At 41.5% G+C, this 15,382-nt stretch overlaps 1 protein-coding gene across 6 annotated transcripts; it reads right to left on the reverse strand.

The window, feature by feature from the left end:
• Window positions 1–1,428: 1,428 nt before the first annotated feature.
• Window positions 1,429–15,095, reverse strand: FETUB (fetuin B). Of its 6 annotated transcripts, none has more exons than XM_023187645.1 (7): window positions 14,769–15,095; window positions 14,313–14,423; window positions 12,879–12,966; window positions 9,517–9,686; window positions 8,385–8,486; window positions 3,137–3,220; window positions 1,429–2,174 (listed from the first exon to the last, which is right to left on the reverse strand). In XM_023187645.1, exons 1-7 carry the CDS (start codon window positions 14,991–14,993, stop codon window positions 1,806–1,808), a joined length of 1,149 nt encoding a protein of 382 aa, XP_023043413.1. In that variant the 5' UTR covers window positions 14,994–15,095; the 3' UTR covers window positions 1,429–1,805. The 6 variants fall into 6 exon arrangements, with proteins under 6 accessions (XP_023043413.1, XP_031790918.1, XP_031790919.1 ...); XM_031935058.1 differs by having other exon boundaries at window positions 14,765–15,055; XM_031935059.1 differs by lacking the exon at window positions 12,879–12,966 and having other exon boundaries at window positions 14,769–15,062.
• Window positions 15,096–15,382: the final 287 nt, after the last annotated feature.

Genomic DNA, 15,382 nt, shown 5'->3' on the forward strand with positions numbered 1-15,382 from the left:
GGCCTTATAGAACACCCCTTGGGAAACCCCAGTTGAGGCTCCTAATGGTTTCTCTCTGTTGGCCTCAGGCCCATCCTTTGACTTTCTCTGCCTGGTCTTGTCTCCCAGGCTGACTCCGGGGAATTGAATAACCCAAGCTCTCCCGGCTGGTTAATTTACTACTGAGTTCAAAGAGCCATTGGGAGGAGGAGACTGGAAGGAAGCAGGAAGGTAGGGAGAGGGGAGGGTGCTTATTCCCTGCTCCTTCCCGCTTCAGCACTGGGTTCTGCAGGGGCTGCAGCCCTCCACCATGGCGGCTCCTGCAGGTGGCTTCTCCACAGGATAGTTCCAACAGAGCAGAGAAGCCAGCCACTCCTGCTCCTGCTCAGCCTCAGGTGGTGAAGACTCCCTGCTGACGCTGTTGTCCAGGTGCCTCAGCATCCCTTGACCTCCCCTTCACCTGAGCCACAAGCCTTCACTAAAGGTCCCTTCACTGAAGTCTTTTTCTTTTTTTGAAACGGAGTCTAGATTTGTTACCCAGGCTGGCGGCGTACAGTGGCATGATCTCAGCTCACTGCAACCTCCACCTCCCAGGTTCAAGTGATTCTCCTGCCTCAGCCTCCCAAGTAGTTGGGATTACAGACGTGTACCACCATGCCTGGATAATTTTTATATTTTTAGCAGAGACAGAGTTTCACCATGTTGGCCAGGCTGGTCTCGAACTCCTGACCTCCAGTGATCTGCCTGCCTCAGCCTCCCAAAGTGCTGGGATTACAGGCGTGGGCCAACATGCTGGGCCAACTGAAGTCTTTTTAGTTGAGTCACCTGAGTACAATTCTGCTTCTTTCAGACCCTGACCAACAGGGTGTAAGACCCCACATGACACCCTCACATAATCACTTCCTTCTTATGAGAAGTAGATAAGAGGAACAGAGTGTGAATATTGTCTACTTCTCTTATGCTAATTACGCCGAGACCTGTGTGCCTCTTCTAATAGCCGCCAGGATAGAGGACAATAGCTGCGTCTGCAAATTCTCTGTCAAAATGTCCAAGGTCCTATCTGGTGTGCATGTGTGCATGTGCGCATATGTATTACTGAATGAGGGGAAACTGGTCCTGCAGTGTTTGAAAGATGGAAAACGTAGACTATAATTGAATGCTATGATGGACCCTCCTCTATCTGTCCTAGAGAAATTGTAACAGTAATGAGAACTGTCACGGTCTGCTGCTCCCACAGTGTCTAGCACAGGCCACATGTGCACTTCTCTTCCATGTGCCCCCAGCTCTGAGTGAATTACCCCACTGTTGAGACCTGGAGACTTCCAGACAGATGAAAAGAGGTAGAGGTTTGGAAATGGTATGGGCCCTATGCAGCTAATACCTGTCCTGGAATTAAAGGGAATTTAGGGACTGAAACTGTGCTGGGCATTAGTTTCTCATGCCTCCTGGTGTTAGGGAAGTGTCTCTACTCATGCAATGCTTTCATGCTGAGATTTCAGCACATATATACTGCTGAAAGGATAAGTATCTTTATAAGTGAGTGGCTGAAGACATAAGAGAGGCATCTCTCCATGGCATGAGACTGCTCAGTTTAGGAGGGGATGCAGCCCGGGGTACAAGGCAGTGTACAGGGTAGAGTGCAGCCCAAGCAGAGGGTTCAGTCTCATTATTTCCAATCCCAGTCAACATGCTGAGGCGAAGAAGAGTCAAAAAGGTGTCCTTCATTAGCCACTCTCTACATGTGCACGCTCTGTCTCTGTCCATTGTCCCCAGCGCCTCCCATTTCATGGGTGCACCATACCCCTACAGAAGATTCTGTGTGAGTCTCACGGCGGAAGGACAAGAGGGCTGGCATCCTGGGCTGGCCCTGGGCACTCAGCAGTGTGTACTTTTTCTCTGGGGAAAGGCAGGACAACCACCTTCTTCTCCATTGGCTCCAGGAAGAGGAAGGAAAGATCCAGGGTTTCTCCCTGGGGATTCGTGGTTAGATCCAGATGCACAGGAAAGGCCTCCTGAGGGTCCTTTTCCTGGGAATTTTTATCATCCAAGTCAGGAAGATATTGGACAGATCCTCTTGGCCCAGCTTTGGAGGGGGAGTCTGTGGAGGGTGTGTTTTTCTGCTGGGATTCTTCCACCTTGGAAAGGTTTATAGGTTTCTGGTTAACAGCAGAGTTTTCACTTCCAGCGGCTGGAGCCTGGAACGAGAACATTTTTAAATGCAGAGTTCCACAGGGAAAGTCCTCCCATGCCTAGTACCAGCCTAAGCTGATCTGTGCCCTTCTGTTGAAACATTTTAAAGGGAGACTGGGTAGAGGGATGGGCCTCCTGGTGAAAGGGTTAAAAAACAAAACAGATAAGGGCTGGGGGAACCAAGACCTGTAGAAACTTGACTGTGAGACTGTGAGTCTCACAATTTTAGAGCTGAATAATGGCCCAGAGCAGTTCAATGACTCACTCGAAGTCTCCAGCAAGCTATCTTTCTGTTCCCAGTAATGGCAGCAGCAGGTGCCTTTCCTTGATTGTTTATTCTGCACCAGGCCTTGTATAGCACCCTTCATTCAGGTCCTTTCATTTGCTTCTCACAAGAATTGGACTGATGCAGTGTTGCAATCCCATTTTATAAATGAGGCAACCAAAACTCAAATAGGTAAGTATGTGCTTGTTATACAGCTCACAGGTACCAGAGCAAAACTGGATCCCAAGTGTCCCATTTCAACGGCCTTAAATATACCAGGCACAAATACACCTCAAATATAAACTGCCTCTCAAATATACCAGGCTACCTTATAATAAGTGTGCAATAAACACTTCTGGAAAGGGATTGAACATTTTCTTGGAAATAACTTCTCCCTGTGGCTTGAGGTAAGGTTTCTTTGGGACACTTAATTTAATGTCTCAGAGGCTTGAATCACATCCAAGCCAGTAGTTCTCTGTTTCTGAATTTGTCTGGCTTATTCTGCAGGACCATATTGTGACTAAAACAAGGCTTAACAGGTCTTTGACTAGCTATCCTGTGGGTGTGGCCTCAGGGTAGCCTGCGGAAAGTGGTGAGCAAGGTGGTTGGGAAAATCAAAGGAAGCGGGGTAAGTTGGTGGTAGGTAACTATCGATAATCTGCTCTTCTTCACAGAAAGACAGGCAATTAGATTGAAAAATACCTGTGATTCAAAGAAGTCACAAGTCACAGAGACAAACTTTTCCCAGTGTCTTCGGGTCAGAGAACCTTTGCAAAGACCAGCAGGCTAAATGACAGAGAAAATACAATGTCATGTGAGTATTACCAGTGATCACAGATGGAAATCAACTAGCTTTCTGCTTGTGTAGATACACAGCCAATCAACATTTGTATGCTTCTACTATGTAATGGGTACATACATAGTCAATTCTTTCTAGATCACCCCTACCAAGAAATCATCCAAATTAGGCTAAATTGCTTCAAATAATGAGAAACTCAGTATTTCTTGAGGAATGAAACTCTGTTTACTAAAAAATTTCTTTGTGTTGAGTGGAAAGTTATGTCTATACAGATTCTACCTCTTGGCTTTAGTTCTACCCTTGGGTCAGCTAGAAAACGTGTTTTCATCTTTTATGTAGCAGCCCTTTAAGTATGTTCCACCTGAGATTTCTCCTCTCAGACAAAACCACTCTCAGCTCCTTAAATTTCTCTTTACTTTAAAGTAAAGTAGCTTTGTTTCCTTATTACAAATGTAATGGTTAGAATATAGATAAACAAAAGAATATAAAGACCTCTAAATTGTCTGAAAGATACTTGTTACCTTCAGTGATTTGATTTCTTTTCTTCCAATCTTTTTTCCTATGCATATACATTTTTCTTCTACAAAATAGAGTCATATTATATTTATTACTTTATAACTCTATTTTGTCACTTAACAATATATTGTAAAAACCCTTTTATGGCATTGAATGGTCTTCTAGGGTTTTTAAAATAATGGCTACCTAGTATTCCTCTGTGATGTTTAACAAGCTCTCTTTTGTTGGACAGCTAGGTTGAATCTAATTTTTCTGTTATTTAAACATTGAAGCTACATCTTTTCATGTATTCCTAGTTACTTCCTTAGGATAAATTCTTAGAAGAGGAGTTTTAGAGTCATACAGTGTGTATATTTTCAAGCATAAATAGAATATTACAATAAAATATTGCCTCGGCTGGGCGCAGTGGCTCAAGCCTGTAATCCCAGCACTTTGGGAGGCCCAGACGGGTGGATCACGAGGTCAGGAGATCAACACCATGCTGGTCTACACGGTGAAACCCCGTCTCTACTAAAAAAATACAAAAAACTAGCCGGGCGAGATGGCGGGCGCCTGTAGTCCCAGCTACTCGGGAGGCTGAGGCAGGAGAATGGCGTAAACCCTGGAGGCGGAGCTTGCAGTGAGCCGAGATCGCACCACTGCACTCCAGCCTGGGCGACAGAGCGAGACTCCGTCTCAAAAAAAAAAAAAAAAAAAAATGTTGCCTCAATTTCTAAAGAAGAGCTCTTAAGTATATCCGCATAAAATTTACTAAAATTGTCTAAAAATAAACTAAAAATAGAACTACCATTTGATCCAGCAATCCCACTACTGGTTATCTATCCCCCGACCCTCACCAAAAAAGAAACTACTATAAGAAAAAGACAACTGCACTTGTATATTTATCACAGCACTATTCATAATAGCAAATATGTGAAGCCAATATTGTGTCCATCAATGGATGATTAGATTAAAATGTGATGTGTGTGTGTGTGCGCACACACCATGAAACACTGCTCAGCTATAAAAAAGAATGATATCATGTCCTTTGCATCAACATGGCTGGAACTGGAGGCCATTATCCTAAGTGAAATGACTCAGAAACAAAAAGCCAAAACCCACATGTTCTCACTTAAAAGTGGTAGCTAAAGAAAGGGTATACATGGACACAAAGTGGAGTAACAGACACTGAAGACTCCAAAAGGTGGGAGGGTGGTGAGGGATGAAATACCATCCTGAGCTGGGCACAGTGGCTCATGCCTGTAATCCCAGCACTTTGGGAGGCTGAGGCAGGCGGATCACTTAAGGTCAGGAGTTGGAGACCAGCCTGGTCAACATGGTGAAACCCTGTGTCTACTAAAAATACAAAAATTAGCCAGGTGAGGTGGCAGGTGCCTGTAGTCCCAGCTACTTGGGAGGCTGAGGCAGGAGAATCGCTTGAACCCAGGAGGTGGAGGTTTACAGTAAGCTGAGATTGCGCCTCTGCACTCCAGCCTGGGTGACAGAGCAAGATTTGGTCTGAAAAAAAAACACAGAAAACAAAAAACAAAAAAACCCCACCCTGAATACAATGTACACTATTTGAGTGATGGATACACTAAAAGCCCAGACTTAACCTCTATGCAATATATTCATGTAAGAAAACTGCACTTGTATCCTTAAATCCACAAAAAGAAAAAAGTGTCTAAACAGATTGCCTAAATATTATTCTGTCACTCAGCTCCAGAGCATATGAAAAAAAGACTAGAAATTCCTTAAAATGGGAAAATCCATTAAAGTATGAAGCGTCTGGGAAATGGTGCTTCAGCCTTTTCCTTCTCTTCATCACTAAGTCACAAAGAGGAGGGGCTCTCAGAGAACCTTCTGGAGAAATTACAGGTACTTGCACCAAGGAGACCTGGCCACTCCCACCCTAGCTAGGATTTGCTGAGCTACCAAAGTTCACAGGCCTACCTGGTGCTGACACTAGAGTGGATCACAAAGGGAGTTTATGAGTGTGCTGAACATGTGAGCCCTAGAGGCTGGGAACACATGTGGCATCCAGATTTAAAAGGGAGAGGTAAAAAGCTATCTCTTTCCAGGTGACATGATCATATAGAAAATCCTAAGAAATCCACTAGCAAACTATTAGAACTAATAAATGAGTTCATCAAGGTTACAGCATATAAGATCAATATAAAAAATCAGTTGTCTTTGTACACACTTTCAATGAACAATCCAAAAATGAAATTAAGAAGACAGTTTCATTACATTAGCATCAAAGAGAACAAAATATTCAGAGAGTAAATTGACCAAAATAAATGAAAAGTTTGTACACTGAAAACTACAAAACTTTGTCGAAAGAAATTAAATGAGTTCTAAACAAATGGAAAGATACCGCATATTCATGGATTTGAAAACTTAATGTTGTTAAGATGACAGTACTTTTGACGTGGATGTGCAGATTCAATACAATCAAATGTATCAAATTTCCAAATGCCTTTTTAAAAATAGAAATTGGCACACTGGTCCTAAAATCAGCGCAAAAATTCAAGGCATTCAGGATACCCAAAGCAATCTTGAACAAGAAGCACAAATAGGAGGACTTAAATGTTCCAATCTCAAAACGTATTACAAAGCTATATAGTATTCAAGACAGTGTTATACCGGTATAAGCTTAGAAGTGTAGATCAATGGAATAAAATTGAGATTAAAAAATAAACTCTTACATTTATGGTCAATTGATCTTCAAGAAGTATGCCAAGACAACGACATGGGAGAAAGAATAGTTTTTAAACAAATAGTGCTGGAAAAATTGGATGTTCGTATGCAAAAGAATGAAGTTGAACTCCCTGCCTCACACATGTACAAAAACTCAAAATGTGTCATAGGCCTACCTATAGGGGCTTATTTCTTTACTTTCAATTTTATTCCATTGATCTACATATCATTCTCATACCACCAAGACATTTTCTTAAATACTGTAGCTTTGTAGTAGGTTTTGAGTTTGGGAGGTATGTCTTCCTATTTTTTTTTTGTTGTTGTTGTTTAAGATTATTTTGGCATTCTGGATCCCTTGCATTTTTACACATGGAAATCTTGGTGATTATGGATTAGGCAATGATTTCTTAGATATGACATTAAAAGCACATTCAAAATAAGAAAAAATATATAAAAATAGAACTTCATCAAAATTTAAAACTTCTCTATTTCAAAGAACATTGTCAAGAAAGTGAATAGACCACCCAGTGAATGAGAGAAAATACTTAAAAATATGTATCTGATAAGGACATTGTATCCAGAATATGTAAAGACTCTTATTATTCAACAATGAAAAGACAAGCAACTGGATTTTAAGTGGGCAAATGATTTGTATAGACGTTTTCCCAAAGAAAACATACTAATAGATAATAAACACAATAAAAGATGCTCAACATCATTAGTTATTAGGAAAATGTAAATAAAAATCATGATGAGATACCAATTCATGCCCAGTAGGATGGCTATAACCAAAAGAAAGATCATAATAGGTGTTGGCAAAGATGTAGAGAAATTGAAACCCTCATACATTGTTGATGGGATTGCAAAACTGACGCAGTCACAGTGGAAAACAGTATAGCAGTGAAAGGGTTAAACATGGAGGGTTTTTGTTGTTGTTGTAGTTGTTTTTCATATAACAAAAACTCCACTCTAAGGTATACACTCAAGAGAAATGGAAACATATGTGTATATAAAAACTTGTACACTTGTTCATAGCAGGAAACAACTCAAATGTCTATCAACTGATAGATGGATAAACAATAAACAATATCCATGCAATAAAATATTATTTACTAAGGAAGAGGTAAAACTACACCTATTTATAGATGGAGAAGCTTTAGAACACTATGCTAAGTGAAAGAAGCCAGAAACAAAAGACCATATGCTGTAGGATTCCATTTACATGAAATATCCAGAATAGGCAAAGCCATAGAAACAGAAGGTAGGTAAGTGGTTTCCAGGGGCTTGGTAAGGTGGCAATGGGAAATGACTGTTAGTGGGCATGAGGTTTCTTTTTAGGCTGATGAAAATATCTAAAATAAGAAAGTGGTGATGGTGGCACAACTCTGTGAACATACTAAAAACTGCTGAACTGTACACCTTAAATGGATGAATTTTACAATGTATGAATTATTTCTTAATAAAGCTGTTACTGTAAGTAAATGAGAGGAAAAGTATTGTTGGTGCATTTTGCCCAGTTGCACTCCAACACATTGTGCCAGGTTAAATTCCCACCAGTTGTGTTTCAGATGGCTTCAAGGCATACTTTCCTTTTTGGATGCCTCTTTGAATGAAGGCCTATTTGACTTTGTCCTTAAAGAGTGGTCCAAGAAATGGAACACCATGCTGTATTACAAACGTAACTGGATTGCGTTAGACCAAAGCAGGGCCATTACCCATCACTGAGATGTCTGTGTTTTACAGCTCTATATAATCACTTTTGCAACTGCTGATGAAAATTGCACTTACAATTGAAAGCAGTCTGGATCTGTCTAATCTCTAACCAGTCTAACTTGCTCCTTGAGAGGAAGAAAAGCATCTCATGCCTTATGACACCTCATATGTAATTTATGCTCCACAAACACTTAGAGATGATCTGTGAACACTCAAATTATGAAGACATTCAGGAAAACTCACCACAGAGTTGGAGGACTGAAGTGAACAGCTGCTGATCTGGGATTTGGTACACAGTGATTCTTTAATTAAGTATTCCACAAAGTAAGAAGGGCCAAACACCCACTGTTATGAGACAAGAGCTGAGATGTAAAAATCAAACATTTCTGCCTGGGGAGAAGACTCAGGTTTGACAGCATTATATCTACAGAAACAACATGTCACCAGAGGCATTGTCAAGGCACATATCTGTTGTTCTGCAAATCCCCGCACTGATCAAACCATGTACCATGATTTAGTTATTAAGAAAACATAATCTCACACCTTTCTTCCCTTCTTTAAGATTTGAATGGGCCCTAAACACCTTCTTTTGATTTATTTTTCCTTATGTAGAATTATCTTTTAGATTTTTCTGCTTATGAAAGAAATATCAGGCCAGGTACAGTGGTTCATGCCTGTAATCCCGGCACTTTGGGAGACCAAGGCGGGTGGATTGTTTTGAGTCCAGGAGTTCGAGACCAGCCTGTGCAACATAGTGATACCCAATCTCTACAAAAAATACAAAATTAGCCAGGTGTGGTGGTATGCACCTGGAGTCTCAGCTATTTGAGAGGCTGAGGTACAAGGACAGTTTGAGTCCACCCTAGGTGACAGAGTGTCTCTGTCTCAAAAAGTAAAAAGAAAGAAATAGACAGAGAGGGAGAGAGAGAGGAAAAAAAGGAAAGAAATCAACATAATTTAAATACAAATGAGTCTTCATTTTCCCTAATCCATAAAATTTAACACCCACTCTAGGCCTTAAAATAGAGTAAAAGTGATGTTGTAAAATGGTCCATGATCAGTCACATTTGAGAATATAGCAGTAAGTGGTAAACCTATGGACAGTCCCCCAAGGAGACTAGGAGTTCATTTCTCTTCTTGCCTTAAGGTTAGGGAAGCAAAATCAAGCCACCTGACTCTTGTAGAAATGCCATGGAATCACTTAGAAACTGAAGCATGATAGAATGGGCATCAGGTCTATCAAAGTGGGGAAAGTAGAGAAAGATATTTTGGTTCTAATCAAAATGAGGGCCTTGACATTCTCCTCCCAGCTTAGGAACCTACAGCAACAGTTATGAGACACACTGTGTAATTGGCTTGAGCAGTTTAGCCTTACCTGGCTAGAAGCCCTGGTGACTTTGAAGAGAGAATACTGCTTGGATGTGCTCTCATTGTTGTATTTCGCAAGAGACTCAGTGGCAGCCTCCAGCACTTGGTCACTGAAAAGGTCAGTGGATATGGGTGCTGGGCAGTCAGGGCATGTCCTGTGAATCTTTCGTTTTGAAACTGTTGATGCCAATAACATAAGTTTTTAAATATTATTAATTTTCAATAAATCATATGACTATAAAGAGTTAAGGATGGGGCGAGGAAGACATTTTCTGGAATAGAAGTTAACTGTCAGCAGTGTTTTCTATAATGACCGTGTATTACTTTCACAATTAAAAAAGAGACCAAAGCAAAGTTTTCATCTCACACACATTTACCCTGAGAATTTTGTTCAAAGACACGTAATACAGTGTGTTAAATAGGACCTTTTCCTCCAACTAGTTCAATATCTTTTCTCATTATTGACTCTGTAAAGTAGACTGAGTGTCTTCAGAGGTTGGGATTTCATTACTACCATATCTTATTTACCTTTCAGTTCCTAACACTGAACATCATATCTGATACATAGGAAGTGCTTAGTAAATGCTTGTAGAATGTATGGATAAGTGAAAGACATAGTAGAAGGTGGAAGCGCACCCTGTTGGGTTAGAAATGCAAGTGAGATCTGTCAAAGGATACAAAATTACAGCTAGATAGGGGGATAAATTCAAGTGCTCTAGACCACTGTAGGATGACTACAGTTAACAACAAGATAAAATTTCGAATAGCTAGAAGCAGGATATTGAATATTCCCAACACAAGGAAATGATAAAGGTTTGAGATGATGGGTATACTAATAACCTAATCTGATCACAATACAGTATATATATGGAAATATCACGATATATGCTATAAATATGTACAACTATTATTTATCAATAAAAAATAAAAATAAATAATTTTGTTTTTAAGAAGAAAAATGCAAGTGAGCCCGAAAACAAAATTGGTCAAGTCATTGTGTGACTGGATAGAATGATCACCCCAAGCACAGCCAGATTTCTGTTTGGGAGGAGCTGAGGGCAGCAAGCCTAGTGTGAAAGTCAGGATACAGAATTTATCTTGAAGCTGCTTTTGCAGAGCAAACACATTGTTTTTAGTAATTCTGTATTTATCTGCATGCACTTGGGGACTGGTGGAGATAATGGGGGACTTACATCCACAGCTTGTCATTCCTGAATTATCACCACCTGTCACTTCCTGATCTCCCATAGCTCTGATGCCTATGACTTCCATTTAAGTCCTGACTGTTTACTATTTTCTGTTCTAATTTATTTTAGGTGAATCTTGCCTTCACAACCAGGAACCTTAAACTGTGCCTAACAAAATATTTGCTCGCTTGCCTTGTTATTCAAAGCAACCAGCAGCATTCGTATCTCCTGGAGCTTATTAGAGATGCAGGATCTCAGGCCCTGACCCAGACCTATGGAATCAGAATCTACACTTGCATGGGATCCACCAGGGGAGCGACACACATGTAGTTGTTCGACAGGGGACCAAATTCTGTTTTCCCGCACTGTGGATGCTCTCTTTCCAAAGACGTTCCCTTGAAAAAAGGAAGGTCCCAAATGAATGCACGTGCATATTTCAAGTGTCATTAAGTTTCAGCTTCATTTCTAGTCCAATTATTTACTTAACAACATTACTGACACCTTCTACTTGGTGGGAACTGAGGAAGGGTGCAACCGAAGGAAGAAAGGAGAAACTATTCTACATGATATAAGATATGCGACCCCCGAATCAAGGCTGTGCATTATGTGTTCCCTGAGTATAGTTTAGACAAAGTTGTATAGGAATGCAGATTACAAAAGCACCATTCCTTTCTAGAATAGAGAACACTGTGGAAGAAGCGGTGGTGGTCCTTAAAGAATGGGTGTGTTTCAAGGTCAGAGGTCATCGGGGAGGCCATGCTTAGCAGAGGGAGAGGCACAAGGCACAAGCAAGATGCAGAGCCTGGAAAGTGCAGTGCATGTTCAGAAAACAGTGTGGCATCCAGTAGAATGGAGTGTAGAGTTGGTGTAGTCTGGGAAATAATGGCAGAGATAGTAAGAAAGGAAGCCTGAGGAACAGTCATAGAAATTATACCATTTATATCAGACTGAAAATTTAAGATCTGATGCAGCATATAAATGTAGAGGTAATTGAGTAAGATTTATTGTGGGAAGAGGAGCAATATAGGATGAACTTCAGTAAGGAGGTAAGTACTGGAAATATTAAGAAATTGGCATTAAGAATAAACAGCAAATAGGCCGGGCGCGGTGGCTCAAGCCTGTAATCCCAGCACTTTGGGAGGCCGAGACGGGCGGATCACGAGGTCAGGAGATCGAGACCATCCTGGATAACACGGTGAAGCCTCGTCTCTACTAAAAATACAAAAACTAGCTGGGCGAGGTGGCGGGCGCCTGTAGTCCCAGCTACTCGGGAGGCTGAGGCAGGAGAATGGCGTAAACCCGGGAGGCGGAGCTTGCAGTGAGCTGAGAGCCGGCCACTGCACTCCACCCGGGGCAACAGAGCGAGACTCTGCCTCACAAAAAAAAAGAATAAACAGCAAATAAGAATGAGAGATACCCTACACACTCTTGGCACAGACCTGGCTAAGTACTCTTTTCCATCCTTTATTAGGATGTGGAGAAATAGGAACACGTTTACACTGGTGGTGGGATTGTAAACTAGTTCAACCATTATGGAAAACAGTGTGGCAATTCCTCAAGGATCTAGAACTAGAAATACCATATGACCCAGCCATCCCACTACTGGGTATATACCCAAAGGATTATAAATCATGCTGCTATAAAGACACATGCACACGTATGTTTATTGCGGCACTATTCACAATAGCAAAGACTTGGAATCAACCCAAATGTCCATCAGTGACAGACTGGATTAAGAAAATGTGGCACATATACACTATGGAATTCTATGCAGCCATAAAAAAGGATGAGTTTGCGTCCTTTGTAGGGACATGGACGCAGCTGGAAACCATCATTCTTAGCAAACTATCACAAGAACGGAAAACCAAACACCGCATGTTCTCACTCATAGGTGGGAACTGAACAATGACATCACTTGGACTCGGGAAGGGGAACATCACACACCGGGGCCTATCATGGGGAAGGGGGAGGGGGGAGGGGGGAGGGATTGCATTGGGAGTTATACCTGATATAAATGACGAATTGATGGGTGCTGACGAGTTGATGGGTGCAGCAGACCAATATGGCACAAGTATACATATGTAACAAACCTGCACGTTATGCACATGTACCCTAGAACTTAAAGTATAATAAAAAAAATTAAAAAAAAAAAAAAACTAACAAAATCATAGTGATTGCTTACCTGGGCGAAGAGTACAGTTATAAGCAGCTAAATAGACAACTCTACTGGGTTTGTTGATATAAAATATTGCTTTGCATTGACCATAAACCTGAAACCAACAAATACATTTTATGACATAGTGAATGCAATTATGAGTTTTTAAAATACCTCCAAAATTAAAGTCAGACATTTTCTTTTAAAGTAATTAGAAACTTAAGAACAAATTCTGTGGTTTTGGCTGGGAGGAACTGCAGTTGATGATCAAACTGTTTAACCTTTTCCTAGGACCCAGCTAGAATATGTTTCCCATCCTCCCCAACAGGTGTGACTGTGTATAATTGAGTTCTAACCACAGGAAGGTGAGCAGAAATGAGGTGTAACCAGTTCCAGATCTGGCTCATAAGGGTCTCCCACGTTCTCACTGTCCTCTACGCTCTTTCTCTGTGCACAGCTTGATACAGATGAGCAGGTAACCATGAAAGTCGTGAGCTGAGGCTGGCAGAGTCTAGAGCCACAGTGTGGAATAAACTTGGATCTCAAATTACCCCTGGAGCAAAGCCCGCATCTAATCAGGAACTTCTACTTTCAACTTTCCATGCGTGAGAAATGGACTTCTATCATGTTAGAGTCAGTATACACTTTTTGTGTGTGTGTTTTAGTAGCTAGTGTCACCATAACAAGTATAATTCACAACAGGATATTCACTTTTCAAAATCAAGGTGGGTGCAGTTTGACCAACTGGTTACATGATTAGGAAAAATATCTTGATCAAATAATTTGCTTCTAAACATTTATATCACTATCCTGCATTCATGTTGTAAAGTTTTATGTCAATTAATGAAAATCTTCCCAGGATAATTAAGAATCAAATGAAATGGATTATCTATTTTCAAGTCTCTTCTATGATCATCTTCAAAAGATTAATTCTGAGGCCCTTTATGTTCTGTGGTTTCAGGAAATCCTTACACGGCACCCTTGAGAGCTTTCATACCGCATATCATCCATTTTCCTCCCCTCAAACTTGCCATCGGTGTTTATTAAAACAAAGGAAAATAAAACAAATAGACAAAGCTCTACCTCCATCACTTCTGCAGTCTACATTAACCCCAAGTCCAGAATATTCACGCCTCAGGTCTTTTTCTCACAATTTAAACACTGGTTCAGAGCCTAACGGAAGGTCTTGGAGGTAAAAAAATAAAATAAAAAATAAAAAACTTGGGAGCAACTTTTCCATTCTGTTCTGCACGACCCCAGTGGGACTTCTCAGAAATCCGTCTCATGAGTTATACTTTGTTCCGTCTAGAGCATTAGAATAAGCTCATGAGCACCTGCCAGAAGATTATAAAGTGGGCCATTTAAAAGATGGCAGACATTGAGCACCCTTTACCCTGTAGAAAGAGGGCACTTACTTGCTTTCCATAGGGCCCTTAACGGTTTATAAAAACAAGCACTCACTGATTGATAAAATGGCGTCATTCCACAGTCTCGCCATGCCTTCTTACTGAGCACATGGCAGTCAGTCTCTAGCACATCCAGTGTGAGATAGAACAGAGATCCCAGGCCATCCTGTGGGAAGGGGTAGAGAAATACAACACATTTCACAGGAAGCAGAAACCCAGAAAGACCACACACAAAAAAACCCTGCTTTATGGGAAAGCCAAAGGATGTTTGTGGAGATACCCTGTAAACCACTGAATCCGACACAAGCGTCAGAGTAGGATCACTGTTAACACGTGTTTTTACTAACAATAAGTGCATTGTCGCTGACCCTGGAAGAGGAGATCAGAGTGTTCCTGGCAGGGCTTCCAATACGGAAAACACCTGCCAACATGTGTCTCTGGGTTCCCTCCCCCTGGCCAGTCTCTCCAGCTTGCCCACATCCCCGCCCGAGTGGGGACCGTCATTACTTGCCTGACTGTGTTCCTGGGCATCGTTCACTCGGTTGAGACTCAGCACATAGCCGTCCTTTCTGTCTTTGTTAATGTCCCGCAGGGCAAAGTCTGCAACTGCTAGCACATCTGAGTCATTGCAGCCTCGGGAGAGCAGAGGCCAGGGGTTGAGGACCGGCTGGGGCGGAGACCTTGCTCCACAGCACAGGGTGAGGGTGCAGAGTGCCAGGGGAAGGAGCAGACCCATTTTGTGGAGAACAAGGCCCAGGATGGGTCAGTCTGTGGAGCTGTAGGGACTGGCCGGCTTGTGAGGCTCTTTAAGGCAGACTTGAGCAGTTCTTTTTATAACTGGAAGGGCTAAACAAGTTGACCTTGAATTCTGGACTTGAATTTTCCTAAGAAAGTACTTTGGATAGAATTTGCCAATGATTCTAACCTTAGACCCTTGAGCAACCTCATATCAACCTGTGCATACAAACAAATTTAAGTTTCCCAACTGTTTCAAGAGGAATCATAACTTTTGTTCAAGGCTATTATGATTATATTCTGATTTGCATATCCCCTCCTGAATAGGAATATGGACGACTGTCCCATTCTCCCCTGTCCCCTGGCACCTTTGCTGTGGAGATCTCCTTG

The sequence above is a fragment of the Piliocolobus tephrosceles genome, chromosome 2 (assembly GCF_002776525.5).
Source record: "Piliocolobus tephrosceles isolate RC106 chromosome 2, ASM277652v3, whole genome shotgun sequence".
Taxonomy (NCBI): domain Eukaryota; kingdom Metazoa; phylum Chordata; class Mammalia; order Primates; family Cercopithecidae; genus Piliocolobus; species Piliocolobus tephrosceles.

Excerpts from the sequence above, each read along its gene's own strand:
- FETUB (XM_023187645.1), bottom strand. The coding sequence starts at position 14,993 with ATGGGTCTGCTCCTTCCCCTGGCACTCTGCACCCTCACCCTGTGCTGT. Across the intron at positions 14,424-14,768 it reads ATGCCCAGGAACACAGTCAG|GATGGCCTGGGATCTCTGTT; the intron begins GCAAGTAATGAC and ends CCCTTCCCACAG. Across the intron at positions 9,687-12,878 it reads TAACTGTACTCTTCGCCCAG|TTTCAAAACGAAAGATTCAC; the intron begins GTAAGCAATCAC and ends TGGCATCAACAG.